At 37.6% G+C, this 13925-nt stretch overlaps 1 protein-coding gene across 2 annotated transcripts in view; it reads left to right on the forward strand.

The window, feature by feature from the left end:
• The first annotated feature begins 2410 nt into the window (after window positions 1-2410).
• CTSS (cathepsin S) overlaps window positions 2411-13925 on the forward strand; it is a 31910-nt gene continuing 20395 nt past the window's right edge. The window contains exons 1-8 of one of the 2 annotated variants that reach the window (XM_082362099.1): window positions 2411-3752; window positions 4172-4322; window positions 4716-4842; window positions 7449-7571; window positions 8397-8546; window positions 10091-10318; window positions 12082-12247; window positions 13129-13231. In XM_082362099.1, coding sequence (XP_082218225.1) covers window positions 4717-4842; window positions 7449-7571; window positions 8397-8546; window positions 10091-10318; window positions 12082-12247; window positions 13129-13231 — 896 coding nt within the window. In that variant the 5' untranslated portion in view covers window positions 2411-3752; window positions 4172-4322; window position 4716. The remainder of the gene's footprint in view (window positions 3753-4171; window positions 4323-4715; window positions 4843-7448; window positions 7572-8396; window positions 8547-10090; window positions 10319-12081; window positions 12248-13128; window positions 13232-13925) is intronic. The other variant, XM_082362098.1, reaches the window with a different exon arrangement.

Here is a 13925-nt window from a genome sequence, read left to right on the forward strand (position 1 = left end):
GATGGAAAGGCCAAGGGAGCTCTCTAGGCCGGAACTGTTCAACATAAGCCTGCAATGGGTTGTCATATTAGAAAGAAAAGAATCTATTAAAGAGCACTAATCTCATGCCAAACACAGAGACTCAGGACTCAGAAGCCAATTTGAATGTTTTCGCTGACCAAAGATGGGACAATATGAATATCAATAAGGATAAAACTGCATTGAATTGAAGCACATAAAATTTGGTTAAATCCATGAATTCATAATGATACAAGAAAAACTCAATGGTTTTGCAATGTATGGACCTTATTTGGATCTCAATAATTCAAACAAACCATTTTTTTAAATGTATAAGATAGGGAAATGTAAATACTGACATGTTTGAGGACATTAAGAAATTATTGTTAATTTATTTTAGATGTAATAATGGTATTGGGGTTTTATTTATTTCAGAGTCTTTATCTTTTAGAGATACACACTGGAATATTTACATGTGAAAGAATCTGATATCTAGTATTTGGTTCAAAATAATCTGGATAGTGGGATGGTAAATAAAGGAAGACTGGCCACGTATTGATAATTATTGAAACAGGATAATGGTCTCATGGGTGTTCATTTTGCTATTATTGCTCCCATTTACCATTGCAACAAAAAGAATAAAATACCTAGGAATAAACCTACCTAAGAAGACAAAAGACCTGTATGCAGAAAACTATAAGACACTGATGAAAGAAATTAAAGAAGATACAAACAGATGGAGAGATATACCATGTTCTTGGATTGGAAGAATCAACATTGTGAAAATGACTATACTACCAAAGCAATCTACAGATTCAATGCAATCCCTGTCAAACTACCAATGGCACTTTTCACAGAACTAGAACAAAAAATTTTACAATTTGTATGGAAACAAAAAAGACCCTGAATAGCAAAAGCAATCTTGAGAAAGAAAAACGGAGCTGGAGGAATCAGGCTCCCTGACTTCAGACTATACTACAAAGCCACAGTAATCAAGACAATATGGTACTGGCACAGAAACAGAAATATAGATCAATGGAACAGGATAGAAAACCCAGAGATAAACCCACACACATATGGTCACCTTATCTTTGATAAAGGAGGCAAGAATATACAATGGAGAAAAGACAACCTCTTTAATAGGTGATGCTGGGAAAACTGGACAGCTACATGTAAAAGAATGAAATTAGAACACTCCCTAACACCATACACAAAAATAAACTCAAAATGGATCAAAGACCTAAATGTAAGACTGGACACTATAAAACTCTTAGAGGAAAACATAGGCAGAACACTCTATGACATAAATCACAGCAAGATCCTTTTTGACTCACCTCCTAGAGAAATGGAAATAAAAACAAAAATAAACAAATGGGACCTAATGAAACTTAAAAGCTTTTGCACAGCAAAGGAAACCATAAACAAGCTGAAAAGACAACCCTCAGAATGGGAGAAAATATTTGCAAATGAATCAACTGACAAAGGATTAATCTCCAAAATATACAAGCAGCTCATGGAGCTCAATATCAAAAAACAAACAAACAACCCAATCAAAAAATTGGTGGAAGACCTAAATAGACATTTCTCCAAAGAAATATACAGATTACCAACAAACATGAAAAGATGCTCAGCATCACTAATCATTAGAGATATGCAAATCAAAACCACAATGAGTTATCACCACACACCAGTCAGAATGGCTATCATCAAAAAATCTACAAACAATAAATGCTGGAGAGGGTATGGAGAAAAGGGAACCCTCTTGCGCTGTTGGTGGGAATGTAAATTGATACAGCCACTATGGAGAACAGTATGGAGGTTCCTTAAAAAACTAAAAATAGAACTACCATATGACACAGCAATCCCACTACTGGGCATATACCCTGAGAAAACCATAATTCAAAAAGAGACATGTACCCCAATGTTCATTGCAGCACTATTTACAATAGCCAGGACATGGTACCAACCTAAATGTCCATTGACAGATGAATGGATAAAGAAGATGTGGCACATATATACAATGGAATATTACTCAGCCATAAAAAGAAACGAAATTGAGTTATTTGTAGTGAGGTGGATGGACCTAGAGTCTGTCATACAGAGTGAAGTAAGTCAGAAAGAGAAAAACAAATACCGTATGCTAACATATATATATGGAATCTAAAAAAAAAATGGCTCTGATGAACCTAGGGGCAGGACAGGAATAAAGACACAGACGTAGAGAATGGACTTAAGGACACGGGGAGGGGGAAGGGTAAGCTGGGACAAAGTGAGAGCGTGGCATGGACATATATATACACTACCAAATGTAAAATAGCTAGCTAGGTGGAAGCAGCCGCAGAGCACCGGGAGATCACCTCGGTGCTTTGTGACCACCTAGAGGGGTGGGAGGGAGATGCAAGAGGGAGGGGATATGGGGATATATGTATACATATAGCTGATTCACTTTGTTATACAGCAGAAGCTAACACAACATTGTAAAGCAATTATACTCCAGTAAAGATGTTAAAAAAATTTTTTTCCATAATAAAAATCTTTTTTTAAAAAAAGCTAGATGGGGGACTTCCCTGGTGGTCCAGTGGGTAAGACTCTGTGCTCCCAATGCAGGGGGCCTGGGTTCAATCCCTGGTCGGGGAACTAGATCCCACATGCATGCCACAACTTAGTTCGCATGTTGCAACTAAGAGTCCGCATGCCTCAACTGAGAGTCCACATGCCACAGTGAAGATCCTGGGTGCTGCAACTAAGACCCAGCGCAGCCAAAATAAATAAATAAATAAATAAATAAATAAATATCTTTTAAAAAATAAATAAAAAAATAAAAATAAAAAAGCTAGATGGCCACAAACATGAAAATGTCTGCTACAGGTAAGAATATTCAACATTGTAATGATACCAAGTCTCCACAAATTCATCTATGTGTGTGTGTATTAAACTTTATTTATAATACATATAGTAATTTAATATAAATATATCAATTTAAATAAAAACTCTGACAGAATTTTTCAGGAAGCTTGATAAACTGATTTGTAAAACTCATATGGAAAAGTTAACAGGCACAAAATGTTAAGACAACTTTGAAAAAGAAGAACAAACATAGGAGTGACAGGGGTGACTTACTTACCCTATTAGACATCGAGACATATTCAAAGCTATTTTAATTAAAATTGTGTGGTATTGAAGGGGCAACAGATTAGAAAAACAGATCAGTGGGCTCAGAAACTGACCCATGTATAAATGGGAATTCTCATCTGGGTGAGAATTAGGCAACAGTAGATCATGGATGAGTTGTGTTAAAAAGAATGAAGTGGTTTTTCCTAGTAAATCATGGAGGAAGCTGGGATTTCAGGAACTTAATCCTAATCTCTTCATAGCTAAAGTTTTCCATCTGAAAATTGTTGTTTCTAGATAAAGCGAATGATCAAAATGATGAAAAATAAAAGGGTAAACGTGTACTGGTGTTATTTTGCTGAGTTTTTTCTACTGATCTCCTCTATTGGGGGCTCTTTTTGATGGTTTACTGCACCCGCTTTATCTCCAAAACTGCAGCAAGAAAGCCAGAGGTAGCAAATCTAGTTAGATTTTAAATGAAAGTGAAATGAAAGTTCACTTCCTCTTTGTGGATACCTCATGTGACAAGTTCCAATTTCTTTATAAAGTCACTTTAACTGAAGTCTCTTTGCTGCCTTTGAAATCTTTGGAGAGAGCCCACCATCAAGCATTCTTAGTATGGGAGCACCTGCTGGTTCTATCATGTATGTACTGTCTGTTCTTTTTCTCGTACTTGGTCCTTAAATCCTTCATTTGTGTTTTTAGCTTGCTCTGCCTGCCAGGTTTTACATCGCTTGTTTCAGGAAGTAAACTAAAAAATCATTGTTGCTCAATTTGCCTCTTCTTTTTTTGACTAAAAAGAGTCTGTTTTTGAAAAGTTAATGTCTGCTTAAACATCTAAAGCCTGAGGCGGACACATAGCTTTCTTTGGAATATAATTTGAAGATATACATGGTTAAAAATCCAGCTGTTTTGAATGAAAAAGAAGTGGAAAAGAAAGTAGAATCCAGTTTGAGGGAGTTAGTCACTGAATTTCTGTTAAAGTCTCTTTGTATTAAATATAGAAGTGGTGTTTTCAAAAGCAGTTAACCTCTTCTTTTGAAATAGATATTTTGATTTTTAGGGGAAAAAAGAGGTTAAAAGGTAAAAATGATCCAAGGATGGGAAAGCAATACACAGGAGTTGTCTTTTAACTGTCTCTGAAGGTTGTGGATAGACCAGTTAAGAGGAGCTCATGTATTCAAAAATTATGAAGACAAACTGATTTTTCAAAGGTATGCCTTCTTCTTAAGGATTTTTTTTTTTTTTTCTGGAAAGGAGGAAAGAGGATTTCCCTTGGTTAGATTTGTTGTCAAATCCTGTAAAGTCTCTGCTTCCTCATCTCCACATCCCCCCAAACTTAGATGTAAATTTGGCTTACCAGATACCAGGAAACTTTTTGAAAATCACTTTTACAGTGCTACTAAGAATTGGGAGTGGTATTTCAGACAAAAATCTGCAGTTACTCCCTGTCACTATATAATCCAGAAAGTTTCCTGCATAATTCTGCTTTGTAATATTCCGTCCCTTTGACAGACTCTGCATTCCTACTTTTTATTGTGAAAAAAATATGGTCACAATAGATGCAGCTAACAGCTACTCTTCCTATGTTACCTTTCCTTTAACAGAATGAAATGGCTGGTGTGGGCGCTCCTGCTGTGCTCCTCTGTGATGGCACAACAGCACAGAGACTCCACTCTGGATCATCACTGGAATCTCTGGAAGAAAACCTATGGGAAACAATACAAGGAACAGGTAGATGGGCTGCCACTTGAGCAATTTGCTTTTACTCAAGTACCCTACATATTGTGACAAGCAGTGTTTTCAATAAATGTTACACACTCCTCTCTTGCCAAATTCTGTTCTTGGTACTAGAGATACATCAGGAAACAAAATAAAGTTCCTGTTGTTGTTTTTTTTTTAAATATATTTATTTATTTTAGGCTGCGTTGGGTCTTTGTTGCTGTGCACGGGCTTTCTCTAGTTGTGGCGAGTGGGGGCTTCTCTTCGTTGCAGTGCGTGGGCTTCTCATTGCGGTGGCTTCTCTTGTTGCGGAGCACGGCTTCTTGGCGCACGGGCTTCAGTAGTTGTGGCATGTGGGGTCAGTAGTTGTGGCTCACGGGCTCTAGAGCTCAGGCTCAGTAGTTGTGGCACACGGGCTTAGTTGCTCCGCAGCATGTGGGATCTCCCTGGACCAGAGCTCGAACCCGTAACCCCTGCATTGGCAGGCAGATCCTTAACCACGGTGCCACCAGAGACGTCCCAAAGTTCCTGTTTTTATGGAGCTTATATCCTAAAAGGAGAGACAGGAAAGAAGTAGAGAAAAATAAAGCAAAGCATGGGGGGGTAGGAAGGGTCCTGTGTGATGGCTGTGAGGGGTTGGGAGTGATTATTTTATACATATGATAGAAAGGTCAGGGAAGCCTTCACCTGTAAGGTGACATTTGAGCAGAGAATGGATAGAAGTCAGGGAGCAAGCAAAGTAGAAAACTGGAGTGAAAGTCCCAGGCCAAGAGGGAAGGAGTGCATGTTTGAGGAACAAAAAAGGCCTCTTTCAGTCCCTGGCATAGAGAAGCACTGGCAGATATTATTTCTTGACTCTCACTTCCCAGTTTGTACTTTTATTTTTATTTCAAAACATACTTCTTGATTGATTTTAAGATTTTAACCCTGGTGCTTCAAATAACTAAGTCCTATAACTGTATAATATTTCTGAGTTTGTAAGCAAGGATTATATATTTACTTATTTGATGTATGGTTTTTGTATGAAAATGCTCTGAGTTGTTTTCTTAGTGATGAATTTCACCCTCACCCACTCCCCTTTAGGACCAGACCTCTAATTTCAACATTAACTAGAGTTAGATGTGCAGTTAGCACCACTCTTTGGTTAAATGAATATTATCTCGCTTTTTAATGATTCTAGTCCATCAGGAGGAATGAAAATGACTTTTGATTAGTATCCTACCATTAAAATGTATCTCAAAGTTCTCTTCTTTTTTTTCTTTTCTATACTTCATTAGATTTATTTTTTTCTTTATTTCATTTTTTCCCTCTAGTGGTTTGGAAGTATATCTGTACATGTCCGTTACTGGGGTAACAGTAAAATCTTGCTCCAAGACAGAGGGACTGCATCCAGACTTACTACCTTGAACCAGGGCCTAGGCCTGTGTTCTAATACTCAATGAAATGAGGCAGAAAAGAGTTATTGCTGACTGCTCATTGGGCTACAGCTTGTCGTAAATTCCGGCTTTGGGGGTGGAGGTGAGGGTCAGCGATTCTAGGAGGCACCATGTACATTGCATTCTATGTAAATGAAGTTCCTGGAGGGCAACAAAATCAACAGTCTGAATATGAATTCACTCTGGATAAAATTAGGATAATAGGACCAAAATTATTTTTAAAACTATGTATAATGGAATAACATCTGCATGAATGAACAAGAAATTGTGAAATGTATTAGAAATCCAATTAGAAATCTCAGAAATGAAAGAATATAGTCATTGAAATAAGAACTCAATAAAAGGGATAAACTCCAGACTAGAAAGAGCTGGATAGAATCAGCAATCTGAAAGATAGTACTGAGGCTTTCATCAAGAAGGCAGCACACAAAAATAAAAAGGAGAAACTGAAAATGCAGGTAAAGAGATGAAAGAGAGTTTGTGGCTCCATCTCATGGAATGGTGTAGAAGCAATATTTGAAGAGATACTGGTTGAAAATTTTCCATATATGAAAAAAAATGTTCCTGAGTCCTCCAGTCAAAAGTGCTTTCCAATTAAAAGTACCCAGGAGAGGAAAATAAAGAAACCCACACCCACAAACACGTAATGAAGCTGCAAAACATCAAAGAGAAAGGAAATCGCAAAAGTTACCAAAGTTAAAAACATTACAACAATTAGATTGACAACAGACCTCTAATCTGCAATAATAGATATCAGAAGACAATGGAGAAATATCTTCAAATAACTGAATAAAAAGAGCTAGAAATTTATAATCAGCTAAACTATTTTTCAAGAGTGAGAGAAAAAAAGAAAATATTTTAAAAAGGCCTATAATGATTAAGTGAGTTTACCACTTACAAAGGATATACTTCAACAAACTGCAATTTCTAAAAAAAACTTTTTAGCAAATTGAGGAAGTTCATTGTGTATATCTAAAATGATATTAATCACCATCAGAGCAATTAAGAGGAAGAGTTAAGATTAGTGTGCAATTTTACCAGTTATATTGGATATATTCATTTATTTGCATGCTCCCAAACAGATCCACACTTAATAGGATGCTTCATAATATGTTTATTTTCATTATTGAACACATTTTTGAAGGGTTCAGTATTACTATGTTCTTTTTCCTTATATTTTAGAATGAGGAAGTAGCACGGCGTCTCATCTGGGAAAAGAATCTAAAAACTGTGATGCTTCACAATCTGGAGCATTCAATGGGAATGCATTCATATGATCTAGGCATGAACCACCTGGGAGACATGGTAGGTAAATTATAAATAATCCTATTTTCATCTCTGGGTAAACAGGATTTCTGTCTCCCCAAAGGCAATTTGAAGGTAAACAACAAAGGAGTGTTTTCTGTATGTGTATAAAATTAGAAAACAGAATTTAAGGACATAAGAATTTGTACAGATTCCTTGTTTGGTCCTACTGTGATCACTTTCCTTAACAAATCCCTTCTTTAAAGGAGTAGACCACTGTTATTTTTATTTTTATTAATTCTAGAAAGCATTGCCTAAAGGCTACTCAAAATATTTTAGAATAAGTTACCATAGTTATGTAAGTCTGAATTGATAATTTAATATGGTCCACCTGCTTTCTTAATGGGGGAGTGTGGGTATTTAATATCACAAATAATCTCCCATTAGTTATTAGATTCTGTTCTACCCTACAAGACTTTTTCACTGTGGCCAAAATTAAGAGTCATAGTACCCCTTGGAAGGGAACACCCTAAGTAGATTAAATGCAGGAATCTCTTTTATAATTCTTTCTCACAAGGAAAACCAGTTTAGTCCACTTTTTAGACAACCCTTTTATAAAATTCTGCCTTGCTTTGAACCAAAAATCTGCCTCTCTGTAACCTAGTTTTTATCATTTTCTTCTCCTCCTTCCCAATGCCTAACTGGGATGCTAATGGCAAAGTGTAAGACTAAAGAGACCCAGATAATTCACCTACCAGATAGTTACCTATGTTAGTCACAGCTACCACTTGTTTCTCTCAGTTGTTAAATATATTCACAGTTACGGTTATCAGGATATTGAAAAGAAGGGTATAAGTAAAAGGAGCTATGTATATATCTTTGTAGACCAGTGAAGAAGTGATAACTTTGATGAGTTCCCTGAGAGTTCCCAGCCAATGGCAGAGAAATGTCACTTACAAGTCAAACCCTAATCAGAAATTGCCTGATTCTCTGGACTGGAGAGAGAAGGGTTGTGTTACTGAAGTGAAATACCAGGTGAGTATTGTCATCCCAGGCCTCTGTACCCCAGATCGAGATCTCTCTTCCTTAAATACTGAGTCTAGCTACGTAATCTGGCAGTGAATCTCATAGTCCCTTAGGTCCCTTTCTAAGTTTGTTTGCTATTCTTGTCTTCCCAACTACATTGTGAGCTCCTGAAGGGCCAGGACCACATATGATACTTTTTGTATTCCCCACAGTGCTGAGAACATCAAAGGTTACAGCCATCAAGATTAGACTAAGCAAAAAACTGAATTAAGCAAATAGGTCTTTAAGACAGACCTTTGGTGTTCATGCTATCCATCAACTGCACTGGACCCTCCACCAAGCCAATTACTTGAGAAATAGTATCATCTGTGTGAGAGAATTTCGATCAGGAAGTTTATTCCTCCATCTCACTTATGAATTTCAGGGTTGAAGGAGAGGAAAAACTAGAGCTAAGAGTGGCCTGTAAATTGTAGTGGTCAAGTTAATTCATGACTAGGCTTACGTTGTTAGAATAAGAAATATGGACTTTATAAATTTGTTCCTATGTTTTTGTATTTCCTTTAATTTGCTTGTAAAAAAAAAAAAAAAAGAAAGAAAGCTACAAAATCCTAAATTAGTTAGGGATAACTAAGGATAAAACACATGTATCACCTTAGAGGTCAGGATAAGGGAAAAGAATCAGTGTCCTGAGCAGCTGCCCCGGCTTGTGACCAAAGAAGAATAGAAAAGTTAAGAAGTGAATGATACTGCTAATCTCTTATTCTTTTCCACCTAGATATTCTTCTTTCAACTAGTTTTGAGTTTCTTACTGGAGCTTCCCTAAAACAAAAGTATAAGAAGACCCAATAAACTACATACCTAAGTGTTAACTATAAATAATTTAATGAGATCCTTTCTCTGAGTGCTTGCATTTTAGGGGGTGATTTTGCTTTGACCAAAAGCAAATTGAATTTGCTTCCTTACACTAGAGAGCAGAGTGGGATGAGGTGGAGAGAGAGAGAACAATTATGATGTGGCTTAGAACACTCTGTACCTTTTTAAACTAAAGCAACTTTGTGTTTTTCTGTTTGTTTATGCTTCCCTGTAAAATATCTTATGACCAAAAAAATTCTATAGCTAAAAATGTCTGAAAAATGCTAACCTTATGTTTCAGGCATTATTTGGCAGGAGGAAGAGTATTTTAGGTCAAGGGAATCATCCCAGTTCCTCTCAAAAATCACTTTACTATTAGCGTTTATCTCCCTTACTATGGGGTGAAAATAGCTGGGATTTGGTACATGCTCAGTAAGTACTGTCTCTTAATATATTTGAATATGGCAATTATGCTCTGAGCTCAGCCATTCGTAAATATTTATTAAGGTCAGACCTTGCCCAGAGAACAATCAAGTATTTAGTCTTCATTGCCATGGCCTAAGGGAAGAGGAAACTGTAGTGGGGGGAGCTCTTCCTGGAACTGCTGAAAGTGCTGACATGTTGAGAGTTGCCCAGTTTGTGTTATGGAAGTCATCCTTACTGACTCTGTGATTGCCCTTGTGACTTTGTCTCTGTTTTAGGGTTCCTGTGGTGCTTGTTGGGCTTTCAGTGCTGTGGGAGCCCTGGAAGCACAAGTGAAGCTGAAAACAGGAAAGCTGGTGTCTCTGAGTGCACAGAACCTGGTGGATTGCTCAAATGAAAAATATGGGAATAAAGGCTGCAATGGTGGCTTCATGACAGAGGCTTTCCAATATATCATTGATAACAACGGCATCGATTCAGACGCTTCCTATCCCTACAAAGCCATGGTGTGCCACAAGCAAACTTTTTGTGCTGCCCCTTGACCTCATGCTATCCCTCCAACTCACTGTACTAAACTTATCACCAAGCCAATTGCTTGAGAAGCAGTGCTGCTTGGTGTGTGTGTGTGTGTGTGTGTGTGTGTCTGTATGAGAGAGAGAGAGAGAGAGAGAGAGAGAATGAACCTCCATCAAGAATTCTTAAATTCTCAAGAGTTCTCTTTCTTATGCAGCAGCCTGCTTAATTTATCAGTGGCACAATGATTTTTAAACAAGCAAGCAGAGTTCATGATTAAAAATAGATTTTCAGGGACTTCCATGGTCCAGTGGTTGAGAATCCGCCTGCCAATGCAGGGTACATGGGTTCGAGCCCTGGTCCAGGAAGATCCCACGTGCCACGGAGCAACTAAGCCCGTGCACCACAACGACTGAGCCTATGCTCTGGAGCCTGCGAGCCACAACTACTGAGCCTGCATGCCACAACTACTGAAGCCCATGCTCCTAGAGCCCATGCACTGCAACAAAGAGTAGCCCCCGCTCGCCGCAACTAGAGAAAGCCCACGTGCAGCAATGAAGACCCAACGCAGCCAAAAATAATAATAATACAAATAAATTAATTATTAAAAAAAAGATTTTCAGCAAAACTTCCTTAAAATTCTTTCTGTATATCTGCCTGGTATTTAAACTTTTTTGTCCCACAACCTCCTATCCTCAACCTTATTCTCAGATCAGCAACCATCTTTCTTCTACCTACTAAAAAGCTAAATAATGCTCTCCTCCTCCTCACAGGTTCATCACACTTTTCTGTCCATATGACAGAAAATTTAGAAAAGATAAAAAAATCATTCAAAAACTTCTTACCTTAACCGCTATTTTTTTTGGTTTATTTCTTTCAAGTTCTTTTTCCTTTTAAGCATTTTAAAAACATAGTTGTATATACAACAAACATGAATTTGTAAACTCCCCTTTCTCACTTGAAATATGGTGTTTTTAAACCAATATTTAAACTGCAGATCATTTTTTTTAAGACTGGTTTATTATGTTTTGATTCAAATTTGTTATAGTTAGATTTTTGTTTTGAGACTTGTTATGGCATTTAAAAAAAATTATGTTATTTATTTATTTATTTATTTGCTGTGTGGGCTTTCTCTAGTTGCGGCGAGCGGGGGCTACTCTTCATTGTGGTGCGCGGGCTTCTCGTTGCAGTGGCTTCTCTTGTTGCAGAGCACGGGCTCTAGACGCACGGGCTTCAGTAGTTGCAGCTCGTGGACTCAGTAGTTGTGGCTCACGGGCTTAGTTGCTCCACGGCATGTGGGATCTTCCTGGACCAGGGATTAAACCCGTGTCCTGCACTGACAGGCGGATTCTTAACCACTGTGCCACCAGGGAAGTCCCTAAACTGCAGATCATCTTGCAGGTATTATACCATCAAAAAGATCTTAAAGCTCTAGTCTCGAGTCTTGATGTAGTATGCCCCTAACAATCCACCTTAGAGTCTGAGAGACATTACCCTGGCAAATTTGCACATATGAAGATGTATACAATTTAAAGCAATAGAACGGTTCTGTATTTCCTGTGTTATTGGTGAAACATAGAACTATTAGGGTTTGGAAGATTTTATTTTTCTTTCTTTAAAAGGAAGAAGGAGCCTTAGACACTTGAAAAGACTAAATGAGGAAAGAAAGCATATTTGAAATCCAGACTTAGGATACTGTCGATTTATAAAGGAAATTGAAGTATACTTCTTTATCTGATTTATCCTTTTTCCACAGGATGAAAAGTGCCAGTATGATGCAAAAAATCGAGCTGCCACGTGTTCAAGATATATTGAACTTCCCTTCGGCAGTGAAGATGCCTTAAAAGAAGCTGTGGCCAACAAAGGACCTGTGTCTGTTGCTATAGATGCACGCCATTCTTCTTTCTTCCTCTACAGAAGTGGTAAAAATCCAGACATGTTATCCTCGTGCTTTATACTGCCCTTGCACCATAAGAAAGAATATTCTTCTTCCCCATTACTATGCCTCTGGATGCTTAGATTAGGTTAAACGGAATCCTCCACCTCATATCATTTCATATACATATTTTTATACCCAGTTCTAATTAGTAAAGTAACAGTTGTCAAAATTTACTAAGAGTACAGGCCAGGTACTATGCTAAATTCTTTCTGTGCATTATCTCATTTAATCCTTACAATAGCCCTATTTTACAGATGAAAAAACTAAGTCTTATGTTAGCTTGCCTAAAGTCATACAGTCTGCAAGTGGTCAGCTGGAATTAGAAACTGTGCTGCCTGACTCCAGAGCCTGAGCTCCTAGCTGCTGTAGCCGCTGTGGAGCGTAGGTGCAACACAGTAGTGTACAAGGAGGGCGCCCACTAAGGGTAGAGCATTGTATTAGACAAACTAGAAGGTTATCATCTTTTTTTTTTTTTTAAACCTCACCTTAAAGATCATTTAATTTAGTAAAGGATGAAAATGTATAGAACAAACAATTTAGGAATATATACATAGAAATACAACAATATAAGTTAAAAAATAATTAGAAAAAGGTGGCAGTTCATCAAAGAAGATTTCTGAGGGAACTGTGATTAGACTGATGCCAAACTTGACTAAACAAACAAACAAACAAAACAACAACAACAACAAAAATCCCTGACAAATACAGCATTGATGGCAAAGAATCATGAACTCTAAATAGTTTAAATGTGAGAGTATATGTTCCTGACATATACCCAAAACAGTCTAATAAAATAGCATTTTCAAATGTCCTTCATTGCCACACATCACTTACTCTTTTGCTCTACCCATATTTTATTCTCAGGTGTCTACTATGACCCCTTGTGTACTCAGGCTGTGAATCATGGTGTACTGGTGATTGGCTATGGTAACCTTAACGGGAGAGACTACTGGCTTGTGAAAAACAGGTACTCACACTTTAATGTATATTTAAATAAAATCAGGAATTTGAGGGAGCCTCAACCAATGCTTTCTTGTGATTATGATGATGATCATCATGATATTGAAAATGGTGAATATTTATAGCTTCTTATAAAGTGACATTTTAAATTACTCAGAATTCTTCACTTCCTATTCTGCGGTCAGCACTTAGTTTTCATGATTTATCTTCTACAATACTTCTCTGATCATTCCTTGTTGGTCTCCTTTATGAATACCCATTCCTCTGCTTAGCCCCCAGTCGTTGGTCTTTCCTCCAGGGCCCCATCCTCTGCCCATTACTCTTCTTATTCTACATCTTTCTTGGATACAATCATTCCATTCTTATGATTTCAGCTCTAACTATATGCTGATGGCTTTCAGATCTCTAGCTCTAGCTCTGACCTCTGCCCTGAACTTCAGACATATTTATCTGGACACGTGCACTTCCACGTATCTTAGTTTCTCCAAATTCAGTATGTCCAGGGAACCCAGTACCCTCCCTACCATTTCGTTCCTTCTCAGGACTTCCCATCTCACTAAAAGGCAACACCACACAACATAGTTACCCAATTAGATACTATGGATTTGTCTTAGATCCTCCAGACCCAATCAAGCAACAAGTTGAACTAATTTTACCTCATATCTGTCCTTGATTCTGCCCCCTCTCCATTTCTTCTATTA

This window comes from Balaenoptera borealis (genome assembly GCF_965194805.1).
Source record: "Balaenoptera borealis genome assembly, chromosome: 1".
Taxonomy (NCBI): Eukaryota; Metazoa; Chordata; class Mammalia; order Artiodactyla; family Balaenopteridae; genus Balaenoptera; species Balaenoptera borealis.